This window comes from Astatotilapia calliptera, chromosome 2 (genome assembly GCF_964374335.1).
Source record: "Astatotilapia calliptera chromosome 2, fAstCal68.1, whole genome shotgun sequence".
Classification (NCBI taxonomy): domain Eukaryota; kingdom Metazoa; phylum Chordata; class Actinopteri; order Cichliformes; family Cichlidae; genus Astatotilapia; species Astatotilapia calliptera.
The window spans coordinates 21,355,823-21,369,999 of record NC_137423.1 but is presented as its reverse complement, the minus strand read 5'-3'; the positions used below and the strand labels follow the sequence as shown (position 1 = coordinate 21,369,999).

The window sequence follows — 14,177 nt, the reverse complement described above, 5'->3', positions numbered from 1 at the left end:
CACCTGGAATTAAACCATAAACTCTCCGTTACAATGCATTTGACCACATGTCAGGGTTTAAAAATTAGTGGAGCATTTCAGTGTCCTTCAAATACAAAAGGACAGAGCCCAATGTTCTCTGCATCTCAGTAGGAGGCCTAGCGGTCGCACAACAGCCTGTCGCAGCTAATCGCTATAAGTAGGAAGCTTAACCACTAACAGCCACTACAGCTCAGAGCGCTTACACTGTGTGTGAGTGGCTGTGAAGTGACTAGGGGCTGATCCTGAGATTTCCTGCTACAACACTGAGTCAATTTTAGCTAAGAGGCCAATTTTTTAAAATGATCATTAGAAGATCACTATATATCAAAACAACTAGGAGCTGTATGCCGTTATCTGTAACAGAGCATGTGTTTACATGTTTAAACAGTTAAAAATGTTGTCGGAGTGATAAGAGTGAAAGTATAAAGTCTTGCTTTTGTCACACTACAGACATTTTTATCCTAGTGATCTTATAGTGACACAAACACACAAATCACATGAATCATCATGGTGTTGACATAGTAATGCTGTTAGTGGAACAGATTTCTCAATCCCAACATGCCCAGACTGAATACTGTCTGTGTGATTCAGTATTCACTTCAGACATGTCAAAGCTTTAAAAGTCACTCTGTCTGTGTGTGTGTGTGTGGCAACGCTGTATCAGTTCCAGAGCTCAACAGCTCCATTTCAACACAATAATACACAAACACACAGATCAGTTTTAGCATGCTGGGATTGTTGGGAAATGTCTTTACTCATGCGTACACACCCCTAGCATAAAGTCCTACCAAGGACTGAAGTTGTGTAGACGGAGGATTTCCACCGATTTAATCTACGGGTTAATCGGCGTTTCCACCAATAAATTCACTGCTGAATTGGCTTTAGTTGAGATTGATGCCTGAAGCAGGCTCTTGGGATTTCCCATCCTGGTATAGTCTGTGCATTTATTCATTTCTAGTCCGTTTTCTTTTAATCGTGTCTCTCCCTGACACATTTGTTGTACAAAACATAATTTGTAGAACAATAATTCTATCACCTACATTTTTTCATATTTTAAGTCTTTCGAGGAACTTTAAAGTGCCGTTGGATGATTCCGTAGTGAAATAGAAAGAAAAGGCTCAAAATTTAAAGAAATCTAAAGTCTGCTTCCTGTCACAAAAAACTGGGTCAAACCAATTAGACAAGTTAAGTTGGTGCTCGGCTGCCAGGCAGCAGGAAAGGAAGTGATGTACAATTTTGATTAGGCAATACACCAAACGCTGCACAGACAGCACTGTAGTAATTAGGAGGCTATCAAGCTGTGTAGGGCCCCAATGTTTCTGTGTTTTCTTATTCATCGTCTCTTTTTCAGGCCATTCATACTCATAGCCCCTCAAACTAAACAGCAAAAGTTTAGAAAATAGCACGCTTATTGGTAATACTCTCCTGGTGTTTTTCACCAGTTTTCGTGACTGTACCTCGAGTCTCGCACCACCGAAAGGTCAAAGGTTAGAGATGCTATCGTTAGGCTTGGGTGCCGGACTCTGTGATTTTCAGGGTAACAACCAAATTATGTCCATACTGAGTGTCAACAACCATAAAACTACTAATCATCCAAGTTAACAATGAACAATTTGAGATTTGAACCTTCATAGTGCCCTAGTTGGAACAACCAGTGCATTACTTTTAGCTTTTATGAGTCATGTAATCCAAGGATGTCAAACTTAAGGTACAGGGGCCAAAATTGGCCCGACAAAGACTTCAATCAGGTCCACTGGAAGGCTTTGGAAAATGTAAACGAGTGAATCTTTATCTGTATTTTTAGAACTTTTACAGCTTTTCCTGCCAATAAAGACCTTTTTAAAAACTTTTTGAACAAACAAAAGCAAAAACAGTCAGTCCGTGGTTAGAAAGAAATTAAAAATTCTGTGAATAACCAAAAACATTATCTTTTACAAATACAGGACAATCTGAACAATGAGCTGTCAGGACTTTTTCTGTAATTTTACACATTTATCATGCAGAAAAACTGAGATTTACTGTTGAAATTTGTTGTTTGCGTCTCAGGAATTCAATGTTTAGGTAACTCATTCAATGCCAGCCATTGGCAGTGAATGAGTTAAACCCATTGACTCATTCACTGCAATTGACGGCTATAGACGTCAATGGCAGTGAATGAGTTAAATGTCTTCACTCAACCCACTTAAGTCCAAAGTGGGCTGTATGTGGCCCATGAAGTTTTATAGCGGTCACAGAACAACATCAGCATTTATGACCTCCGCTAAAGTTTGGCAGCGTTTGCCTGTGTGTCATTCAGTCTGTAAACACAATAGGTCAAAAAGTTTTGAATGATTCTGATAAAACTTTGTCAAGGTGTAGAGTGGGGTCGTGTTAACGAGCCATTCAAATGTAGCTTTCTCCGCCGAGGTCTTCAAGTTCAACCTAATGATTTATTGGGTGAAAGCTGATCACAAGCCTTAAAACTTAGAAACTGTGATTCTTACAAATGGAATATAGATATAGAAAGTAACACATAAAGATTTGAAATATCATGTCACATTTGAGCTCCGACCTTTCTTCAAAGTCAGTGATAACAATACTATTTAAATCTATGTTACTTACTGCCATTGTGTTTATCGACAGCATATAGACATAATTATTTATACATTATCTAATTATCACATTACAGTTTGCATCCAAATATGATGCCATTGTGTCATTTACATTTCAAATCTGTCTTTCAAGTTAACTCCACAATGTGTTACATTTTTAAAGAAAGTACCATCAAGAGAAAGAGCTGCATTGTTAGTTATAATAATACTATATAATATTTCTAAGCTCAGGTTACTCACGTCCAGTTATTTACAAATCAACACCTGTTATGTGTAACCAGAGTAGACATCGGTCATGTTACCCTCATCTAATTTTTACTGCACTACAAACTTCTTAAAGTACCTTTAAGAAGAATAAAGAAAACAAACTTAATATATACAACATACATACATACTATTCCCTTCAAAGTAAATACTGCCCTGAGTGAGGCGCTTTGCTGGAGGTTTGCACTCTGAGTGCTTCTTGTTTAGAAATGCATCTCTGACTATTTGACGTATCCAAGTCCAATATTCACTCTTCCTTTAGCTCTGTGTTGTTTTCCACCAGGTCCTGAAAGTGATAACGTGTTCAGGTTTTGTGATGTATGAAGCTGCTGAGTTATTATTTAAAGTCTGGTGCTAAACTATTAGTATACAGTAAGTCTATAAGTTACATTAATATAAACAAAACTGGAATAAAGGCAATTAAAGTGATCAACAGGCCATAAAACCAAAATATTAATGAGAGCAGCTTTAACTCTACATGTGGGGTCTGTCTGTTTTCAGGTATCAGTAACACATCCAACTGAGGCAGCTTTTAAAATGAACTCAACTCACTAAATCTCTGAGGAAAAATAGACTCCAGCCAAAGGAGATTTATAACATCCATTTGAGTAGGTTTCCAGAGTCTCTGTGTACACAAATTTCTCAGTGCAACTCATCATGGCATGGCGAGTGCATGTTCGTATGTGAACAAGCATGTGTGAATCAGACAGCTTTCTGTTTATAGAGGCACAAGGAATGTCGGTCAGTTTCCCCTGGAAGAGGGGGGGAAAAAAGTGGATACTGGTATTTCCTGAAACGACCCCGAGTCTGGACCCACTGAGAGAGAGACTCAAACAGTGATGGAGAGAACGGACGACTCGCAAAGAAACAACTAAGAGATATGAAAATGTGTCATCTGGATCCATCGGGGATGAAATACATTGATAGAAGTGAGCAAATTATAAGTTCAGCATGTTTTCAAACAAGAGTCTAAAAATAAAACGAATCTTTTTTAATTTAATGAAACTTAATATAATCAGTGATGGACACCTCCATTCATTAAGCTGGAGCCACCCTCGGCACAGCTGTGGGGTCTTCACTGAAATGACTGATGGTTTTTCATGCAGTGCTTGTCCCTCCTACCTACCGTGATGCCAGAAAAGCCTCCACTCGGCTGAAATGCCCCAAGTTAGATCTCTGGACTTGTGGTCAACCCGGAGGCCTTGCTTCTCTTCTCTATTCTTTCCATCCCCTTCCTCATCTCCACCGCTCCTTTTCCCTCGGCTGGCTCCGGTTCTGCTTCCTCACTCACCCTCAGCACAATGCATTCTCCTTCCCCTCCGGTTTGTGGTTTCTGCGCGTCGCCTATTCTCTCCAACACAACGCACACAAGCTGATCTAGATATCTCTCCCTGTATAGAGGAAGAGGAGGGGAATCACATTGCTCTGAATTCCACCTCACATCTGGAAACCATCTTCTTCCTCTCCCTCTTTTTTTCCCTTTTCTTGCCAGTCTCTCTCCCCCCTTCTCCATTGCTCTATGCTGTAATGTAAATAGGCCTGTAATCATACTCCTGCCCTTAGCCTGCCGTGCTGGGTGGTGGTGTGTGTGAGAGAAATCTTACACAGAACACACTTCGCCAACAAGCGGAGATCCCCGTCTTCCTTCCCTCTATCTCAGGCCCCAGCTGAGCTTTATGGGGCGATAAAAACAAAACCCTATTCTTCAACTCTATTTGCATCAATTGCATGCGTGTGTGTCTTTGAGTACTAAAGCAACTGGAGGCCCCTTAGCCACTAATACAAAGTATATAACTGAATGCCGATGACCTAATGACCCGAGAGTGAAGATTTTAAGAGTGTCATCTCATTGCTCCATAAACTGAACTCAAGGAGAAGCAAAGGTACCTTTGTTTAACTGAAGCAGTGAGGGTTTATTCTTGGGGTACAACACACCGTTTTCCCCTAAAACTGTTAAAGAAGGTTTTGTTTGGGTACAGTTGTCATGGCAAAGTGAAGTGCTTCTTGGTTTCCCAGCAAAACCTGGCAAGTCCATCATTAACACTACACGTTTTACTTTCTTAAAGGACCAAACCAAAGTTTGCTCATTACTGCCTGTATCTAACCAACACTTTGATTGAACACAGACTGCTAAATGCTGCCAAAGATATCAGTATTTAGCAACTACTGTGCTCATCAGCTAAAAACTTAATGAATCCCATTCGGTTTGAGAGACAAATTACATTGAACTTAGAAATTCTTCCACAATCTCAATAAGCTTTATGGGATAGCTGCTCATGTAGTCGCTCAATACTGTAGCGGTTCACACATTCGCCCAACAAGTTAGAGAAGCCGGTAAAATACCTACCAAATCCAACCGATGGAGCCATTTATAGTGTAGCTGTCCATTAATACAAAGTTTTGACTGATGACATTTAAATTTCCATCATTTCTATTCCCACCACACGACACCTGCCCAGTGTGCAGCGCCATTCAGTGCGAAAACAACCTGAAAGTTTCAACAACTATAGTTCCTCTAATGACCACTCGAGGTTGGCTTTAAAAGTGATCGATCCCCAACAGAGGCCTTCATCATTGATAAATGGAAGAGGTTTTGAACCACCAGGACTCTTCCTATAGCTAGCCGCTCAGCCAGTCTCAGTAATCGGGGATAGAAGGGCCTAACGCTGACACAGCTTCAGCACTGCTCTGTCGGCGTTAGACGAACATCCCAGAAGGACAACCATTATTGCACTGCTCCACCAATCAGGCCTGTATGGTGGAGTGGCCAGATGGAAGTCACTCTTCAGTCAATGCTGAGGAGACAGCCAGAAAATCTGCCTGGAGTTTGCAAAAAGATACCTGAATGTTGTTTCCCAGACCACGAGAAACAAAATTCTCCGGTCTGATAAAACAAATATTGAATTCTTTTGCCTGAATGCTAAGCATCATGTCTTTAGAACACCAGGCACTGCTCATCACCTGCCCAATGCTGTCCCTACAGTGAAGCATGGTGGTGGCAGCATCATGCTGCAGAGATGTTATGTGACAGGGAGATTAGTCAGGGTCCAAAGTTAAATGGAGCAATGTACAGAGACACCCCTGATGACATCCTGCTCTAGAGTGCTCTGGACCTCGGACTGGGTGAAGATTCATCTTCCAACAAGACAAACCCTAAACCCACAGCCAAGATAACAAAAGGACCGGCTTCAGGACAACTGAATGTCTCAGCCAGAGCCCAAAATTGAACCTGAACATCCCTGCAGAGATCTGAAAATGTCTGTGCACTGATGCTCTCTATCCAGCCTGATGGAGCTTAAAGGTTCTGCAAAGACAAATGGGAAAAAGTGCTCAAAAACAGGCGTGCTAACTCCTGCCACAATCGCTTCAGTCAAGTACTGAGTAAAGGCTGTGAATTCTTATGTGCATGTTATATATACATAATTTTTTTAATAGGTTTGCAAGAATTTTAAGCAAACCCTTATCCCATTAGCATTATGGGTATTATTTTGTGTGTAAAGTTTTGAGGTAAAAAGTGAATTTAATCAATTTTCGGAGGCTGTAACACAACGAAATGAGGAACAAGCAAAGTCCTGTGAATGCTTGATTGAATAGGCTGTCTCAATGCTAAAGAGGTTTTCCAGGACTTTAGCTGACACGGACTTGTTTTTCCTGACTTTGATGAGCAGGGTGGCAGATGAAACCATCCAAAAAGATTTCGTGCCTCCGAAGTATAATCGATATGAAAAGATAACGCTCACTCAGGCTGCACAGGAAGCAAGAAGTTAGGTTTTAAAGACCATCCAGTTACACTCCGAGTCAGACACACAGGAGCATGTTCTGTCAAATTATGAATGACTGAATTGTCATGACAGCACTCCCTCACAAAGAAAAACTGTTTTTTTTAAAGTGACCTAGTGATGGACGACCTAATCAGACCTTTAATAAAGAAGACTTTGACAGTTGACAGTTCACACACACTCTCACAGAAGCCTATTTCTCCAAGCTTCTCAATCCGACAACCAGCAGACAAACTCGTGCATCTTCATTCAGTGTGATAACTGGATTTACTGCAAAGTACTGAGTGATACCACGTCATTATTCATCAAGATCTCAGAGCGCTTTGACGTGTAATGGGAATCTGCTTTGTCGTCACTTCCAGAACAAAGAAATGACGCAGTCAGAAGTCAACATCGTTCTCAGATCAATAGTGTCATTTATTCAGTCACACTGACAGACAGCATGACTCTGTTCTGAATCACTCAGTGTCTGTGTTCAGAATTACGGTGGTGAAACGCAGCGAAAGATAACTGTTTAATCTGGACCGTCCTTGACCTGCCTCCACCAAACACTGAGCTCACACGCATGCACTGTGTGTGTGTGTGTGTGTGTGTGTGTGTTCTCACTAAGTCTACAGGGTTGTAGAGAGTGACTGATCAGGACAATAGGCCTAATATGCCTTTAAAGGCTACAGTAAATGAATTATATGGAAACCTTGCATGAGAGGCGGTGCATGGATGAATCACAGGCACTGAGCTGCTGAAGGAGAAAAGATCAGCTGCTGCTTATAACCAGGGTCCTTTTGACAGGTTAGCCAATTAAAACTAGTTCACTGAAAACTTACTTGGAGAATAGATTAAAACCTCAAATGCATCTTAATGTTCCCAGAATGTTTCACAATAGATAACAACAAGTGGCAATCTTTGAAGAACCAGAACAGCTTTGCTGGTGTTAAATCATGTGATGGAAAAAGTGCCTGACCAAAGTTGATTTTTAGGGGGATTACCACCAACCTACTTCCAGTTTAGCCAACGTTATACACTAATCCAAAACAGAATGTAGTTGAAACACCAGCAAAAAACAAAAAATACATAAAAACTAAGTAAAAGGACTTCAGGAACTCCAAAGAATAATTACAGCCCACCTACAGTGCTGTCTGCAAATCAGAGCCCAAAGAGGAAAAACTAAAATAAAACGTTTTATCCCCTCAACTAATTCAGTTCACACACAAACAAGCACAGCAGCGTGTCCGGCACACTGTAACAAGCACATGTATCGATTACTACCAATCAGACATCTCCATCTCCGGGCAAAACAAAGCTGAAGAGTCCCAGAGATGACGCACAGTTGGCCGGGAAAGCTTGTAGCCGTTGCGGGGATACTCACTGTGTCTGCTGAATCTCAAACGGCCTCAGGGTGAAGTCATCCCTCAGATACTGAAACCAAGACATCTGCGCCGTCACTGGACTAATGATTGGATTATTTGTCTCAGTCGTGGGCTGGCGTCCTCAGGTCCGTGATGCTGCGTTCAGGAGACACCACGGAAACTCCGCAATCCCGTCTCACCAACAAATCATTAGTGTTTAGGTTTACACTCCAATCCTATTTTTTAATATATAAATATATATAAAGTTTAATAGCGACCCACACTACTGATATCTTCCTAGGTTGGGTTCAGGAAATAAAGAGGCGTTAACCGGTTCTCGGGGTATTTAATTAGCGGGTTTTGATGCCTTTGTGGAAGATTTCCTCTGGGTGTTCTCAATGTGGAAAATGCTCTAATTGCACTTACACAAAAGCAAAAACATGCACTCTACTGGATATGTCGTAATACGTCCATTCAGCAGCGATCCTTGTGCTTTTTCCAGGATAGGTGTTTACTGAACAAAACAAGAGTACACACAGTCCAGCGTGCCTGTGGTTAATAACGTTAAAACCAACTCAAGCATGTAACCCATGAATTCTATTAGTATACTTAAAAGAAAAAAACCTGGAAAAGCTTTCGAAACAGACAGTTTGACAATAATGAGAGGATTAGGATCAAGTTACATTAAACAGCTTCCCCGTCAAGTTTCTGTTAAACACAGGTTGTAACTTATTAAGGCTGAACAAACCACTAAATGGTCTTTGACGTGGGTCCCAGTAGACTGGTTGCTAGGCTAAGGAACAAATCACAGGACGGTGTAGTATCGTTGCTGTTGATCAATACGCATTTTTCCAAGGGACACTTGAACGCACCTTAAGCACGAACTGAACACCGCCCAACTGACTTTAGATCAGATAAGAAAATTATGTCTGCAAGAAATGATCTTTTAACAAAGTCACAGCAGCTCAGAGGCAAACTGAGGTGTGTGTGTACAAACTCGCATTATACAGCTCCGACTGTCAGCGGGGCTGAAGGGGAGACACAGGTGTAGCTACGAGGCACAGGTTCAAATGAGCGCAGTACTTCAGATCCAAAAGTATGTATGTGGTGTTAAGTTAAAGAGAACCTGCTATGCTTATTGCTAGCTCCATTTTTCATTGTGTGTGTATTATTTTTATTCTCGGAATGCTACAGCAGCTTTGTATGACAATTCGATATAATCTTTATTTGTCTCATACTGGGCCTTGGTAGACCCGCCCCCCCAGTTCATGGAGCCTCCTCTAACTGGCTGCTCCTCTCAAATAGAAGGTTCGGTCGCTTTAAACTGAGAGTTTCGAGCAGTCTGAAGCCTGACCTTCAGGATTACTTCTACTGTACATGCACTGACCTCACCACTTGAAACATTGTTTAATATGGACATCAACACTGTTAAAGTGTATATATGACAGAAAATGAACGAAGTGCAACTTCATTGCGTATTTTGGTTAAAAGTGGTTGTGTTTATATGCAAAAGAAGGTTTTATAATTTGCTTTCTTTTATGACAAAGTGAGAAAAAAGTGAGACTCATGATATTACCCAGACTGGAGATTTAGTTTTACAGTCTAGCACATGCACAAGAATGTCTTATCATCGTAGGATTTATACTACCATCTAGTGCAGCAGCTGAGGAACTGTGGCTTTGGATTCTCTGCTGTTATACATGTATTCCAGTGATATGATAAAGAAGCATGTCCAAACACGCTGCCAACAGTGAAGCTATAGAATGCCCCCTGTTGGACAAAATGTGCAACATCAACCATCACAACATGCTTGCATGGGTTTCTTCAAAGGCTTCTTTGCATTTTAATTTTTGACATATCAGTCATTATAAATGCAGATACAGATGCAGCAGCTAAAAGCTAATTTTGGTTGTTGGTATTAGTTGGGCTCTTGGACTGTACCAGTTTAGCTTTCCATGATTCACAGTTTAAAATTGTCCGTATAGATCTTATCCCAGAGCTTGGTGTAACCCCCTCTGTTCATTATGTCAGAAAATAAGGCAAGAATAATAGGCCTGGTTATAATAAACCAATTATGTCTTTGAAGGATTATTGAAACCAACACTGCAAACTTAATACATTTTATTAAAGAGTTAGAAACCAAACGTACTTTAATTTAGTTGACAACATTCAGTCAAAAAGCACATCAAACACACTGATTAAAAAATGCTTCATCTACTGTTGTGTTTTTAATCACAACAAGACTAATAACAATTTCTGACACGACTACAAAAAAAACATCAGAAATATACAAATTACTTTTGAAAAAACAGAAAAGTCATAAAAACAGACTACAAACCGGATCAGAGTGTCAATAACGTTGTTCTACAACATAATGAACAGAGCTGTGAACTGGCATTAAAGGATGATCCAGTTTACAGAGACAATATTTGATATGGATTAAAAGTTATGGGCTGGAGTAGCGTGAACATTAGCATGTCAAGCCAACTGATAGCATTCAAAACAAAAAAACCCAGCTGTAAAGCTCACGGTTTGGATGGAGAGAGAGAGGCGGTGGATGGTGCTCTGAGTTTGGTTCATTACAGCCTCCCTGCCTCCTTGAACTTACTGAGCAGTCCATCATCTGCCCTCAGGGGGAAGTAGAGTGTCCGTGTTTTGTAATACTGGGGGTTTGACTGGAGGTTCTGGATGACATCAGCGATGAGATGGGCTCGCTCCACACCGCAGCCCGGCGCGTCATAGCCCAGCTTGGTGAAGTGGACGTGCAGGTGGTAATAGGAGGGCTGGTAGTGCAGGTAGACTCTCAGCTTACTGGCTGGAAGGTTGTAGCGCTGGAGGATGGCTTCCTAATTTACACAGATATCATCGCAGAGAATGAATGAAGCCACATTGAGTAAAGATGATTGATATGCATATAGCTCTCTTTAACTGAGACCTGAGGATCGCTTTAATCCCACCTTTCCTTTCTGGAAGATGTTCTGCAGCAGCGGGACATGCTCTGATGTCAGATCTCGAAGGCTCTTGATGTCTCTCTGATGTGCTATTGCAATGAGGTACAAATCATCCACCTGAAAGAAGACAGATGTGCTGAGGCTGTTAAGTGGTCTAAAAATCCAAGAACTCGCCATCCAGTAAGCTTTTGAGTAAAAAGCTCCAGGGGCTGAAAAATGAAGCTTATAGTTCTTTGAATGGCTGCTTGAAGCTGGCTCACTAAAGAGTTAATCCACAGTGACCCCATGTTAGAGAATACAATTTCAGAGCAAGGGAGTGAATTTCTATATAGCTAACCAGTTTAAATTGCATTAAGGATTGTATTAAGTTATGCAGTATTGGTGCTGTGGCAACTTTAATTGACAGGCAGATGCTTTTTCTAGTATATTCGCTGAACTGTAACGTACGAGTACATTCTAGGGAAGTTTTTCACTAGCCAAAACTTGCCTTGCTAACCAAGCTAGCCAGTGCCATTGTTAGCAGAGTCCCATGGTTTAGTTACTATGACCTGAAAAAAGCGACTCCGCCCAAAAATGTCATTAGGAAGGTTTTTCTGACGTCACAGAAGTGGGAACTCAGGGCCATTTTTCCATAGATTTCTATGAAGTTGCCCTCTGCAGGCCAGTATATGTGCAGGTTTAATCACACCTGCACATATACTGTGTAAATTTACACTCTTAACATAAAGCCTTAAGCCAAAAGACTTACTATATCAGTTACACTGTATGTCCTCTTCATGAACCGTAACCAGCGTAGGGCAAGTTCATCATAAAACACAAATAAGTTACTTTCTCCAAAGTTTCATTTTCAAAAGACACATCAGGTTTGAGATATTACCATTTATCACAATCATTAAGGAAAACTGTAGATCGATCAGTCTAATTGTGTTAATCATACAAATAATGGCAGACTGTGATTTATTTACTTATTTTTCAATAAAAGGAATATTGCATGAAGGTGTTCCATAAGCACATTGGTGCACTCCATTTTGGGCTTTTGTGCTCAAGAACATTCTTTCCAATAATACCACTTTGCATCTAAATGTATATTATAATGTTAAAATGCTCCAGCCTGGAGTTGTCATGCAATGCTAAATGAAATATTACAGAGGTACAGAAGAATAGTGTTTGTGCCACTGTAAATGTAAATATATGATTGTCTGCATAGAAATGAGGTCTGCAAAACATGCCAGAGCTTTAGTGTAAAATCATGTTCTAGTTTATTCTGGTTGATCAAGAGGTTTTAAAGTCAGTGAAGCAGTGTCAACATTAGTGGCCTCTGACCTGTTTTTGGTCCCACTTGAAATCCGGAAGGAGGACAAAGCCGACGTCAGGATCTGGATCTTCATAAACGATCCTTTCAGCCTCTGCCTTCTTCTCCAAGATGTTGTAAACCCACTGCAAGGTAAAAATCAGGGAAAAGTGAGCAATGTGCACTCCAAAGAGCAGACTGGAGCAGAAGAGGTACTCCAAAGAGACTGACCTGCACACTAAAACTCTGCTTCACAATGTGGGGTAGAGTAATATTCTTATAGTCTTCCTCCGTTTCCTCGACCAGGAAACTCTCCTTACGCTGGTATTTCTTTATATGCTTCTCAGTGGCTGGACACACCACTGTGGTCTTAATCTCTGTATAACAGAAACACGCAGGTTATCTGACTGACATCACATAACATTCAGACAGTTTACTAGTGGGGTAGCATACCATTGAGATGAGGGGGAGCCTGGAGCCGATATGTGCTGTAGATGTCGTTTTTCATCTCCAGTTTGAGTGTGGAACCACTAAAGAGCTCAGCCAGTGAGTCTTCTCTGATCGGGGTCTTTTCAAGGATAACCACAGCATCCTGATCTGCAACCTTAAGATCATAGTAAGATACCATAAGATCAAAGTTCCTATCAGGCCTGGTTTGCAAAAAACAAAAACAAAATAAATGACTATTATTTTGAAAGGTCAAACCGGAAGCTAGTGTCGTACAGTTCCTTACAAATCATTCAAAAGCCACTTTCAAAAACGGCTTCCTTTAAAACGCCGCTTGCAACTCTGTAACAATAGTTACAAGTAACAAATAGCTGCATATGGTCTGTACACTGAGCAACGGTAGCTAACTTTGCAACAACGCTACCTTTCCGTGGATAAAGATGTTTTTCTCTCGGGCGGAGTCACTCAACACGCTTGAGGTTTTGAACCCAGACAGAACATTTTCCTGGACCGACTCATTTCCACCTTCTCGCCCATTCTCATTGTCAGTTTTCCCCCTCTTGACGTCTGGAGCTGGTTCACCAGTTTTATCGCTGTCGAGTAGACGTTTGGCGCTCGTGTCCGCCATGTTCAGTGTCGCTGCTTCGAAGATTGTGTATTGTACACGATGTTTTCACCCCGACTCAAAAATAAATATTATTAAATAACAAATATGCTATTAAATGCATGTAAGATAACATTAAGAATGTATATTAACATTGTTTTCATTTCATTATCTGTAAAATTTAATAAATTGATATTTGTATTTGTACTTATTGACTTTAGTATTCATTCTCCTGTTTATATAGTTTCCAGTTGGTTTATTTATTTATTTATTTATGTAGTTTTATTATTTTGGATTTATGATTATTATTACTTATTATTACTTTTTATAGTAACTCTCATGTTTGTTTGTTTTTTGAGTTGTTTATTCAATAATTAAATAACTGTAACGGCAAAACAATGACTTTGGGCGTTTTTTTTCTCTCACACTTAGCAAACAGTAGCTTTCAGGGAATGTTCCCTATAGATTTTGCAAAATAAATAAATCAATATATTTGAAATTATTTTTTCCCGCAACACTCCAAACACTTCAGCTTTCGTTCTGTTTGTAGGCAGATCTTTCTTCTTTGGCTCTGGTACCATCAACAGCAGTTTCTTTCTTATTGTTGGTAATTCGGTTAATTTGCGGAAGTCAACAATGTGCGGAGTGAGACCTCTCACTCGCCTCCTATTCTTCAGTTACGTTAATGTAAATTTAACGGATAGAGATCATCGCCCCTATTTATTCTGTGAAAATGAAAGCTGAGAATTTCTTTTAACTCTTTTAGGGCTACTTACTCCTCAGTTGTTTTCACGGCTCTGTAATTAAACTGCATTTTCTTTATTCTGAGCCTGTTGTACAAATGAAGCTACACGCAGGCTGACTGGCAGATACTCGGGACGTA

General features: G+C 40.4%; 2 protein-coding genes across 5 annotated transcripts in view; both read right to left on the bottom strand.

The window, feature by feature from the left end:
* The window catches only part of LOC113033157 (uncharacterized), a 47,254-nt gene extending 39,094 nt beyond the window's left edge, over positions 1-8,160 (bottom strand). The window contains exon 1 of one of the 4 annotated variants that reach the window (XM_026186606.2): positions 8,022-8,160. In XM_026186606.2, the coding sequence (XP_026042391.1) occupies positions 8,022-8,086 (65 nt within the window). In that variant the 5' untranslated portion in view covers positions 8,087-8,160. Of the gene's footprint in view, positions 1-4,002; positions 4,269-7,921; positions 7,954-8,021 lie in introns of those variants that run through there. The other 3 variants (XM_080306100.1, XM_080306110.1, XM_026186626.2) reach the window with 3 other exon arrangements.
* Positions 8,161-10,105: 1,945 nt separating this feature from the next.
* Positions 10,106-13,351, bottom strand: dcps (decapping enzyme, scavenger). The gene is made up of 6 exons (XM_026186593.2): positions 13,115-13,351; positions 12,697-12,847; positions 12,475-12,620; positions 12,276-12,389; positions 10,959-11,069; positions 10,106-10,847 (listed from the first exon to the last, which is right to left on the bottom strand). The coding sequence occupies exons 1-6, from the start codon at positions 13,316-13,318 to the stop codon at positions 10,581-10,583; spliced, it is 993 nt and encodes a 330-aa protein (XP_026042378.1). The 5' UTR covers positions 13,319-13,351; the 3' UTR covers positions 10,106-10,580.
* Positions 13,352-14,177: the final 826 nt, after the last annotated feature.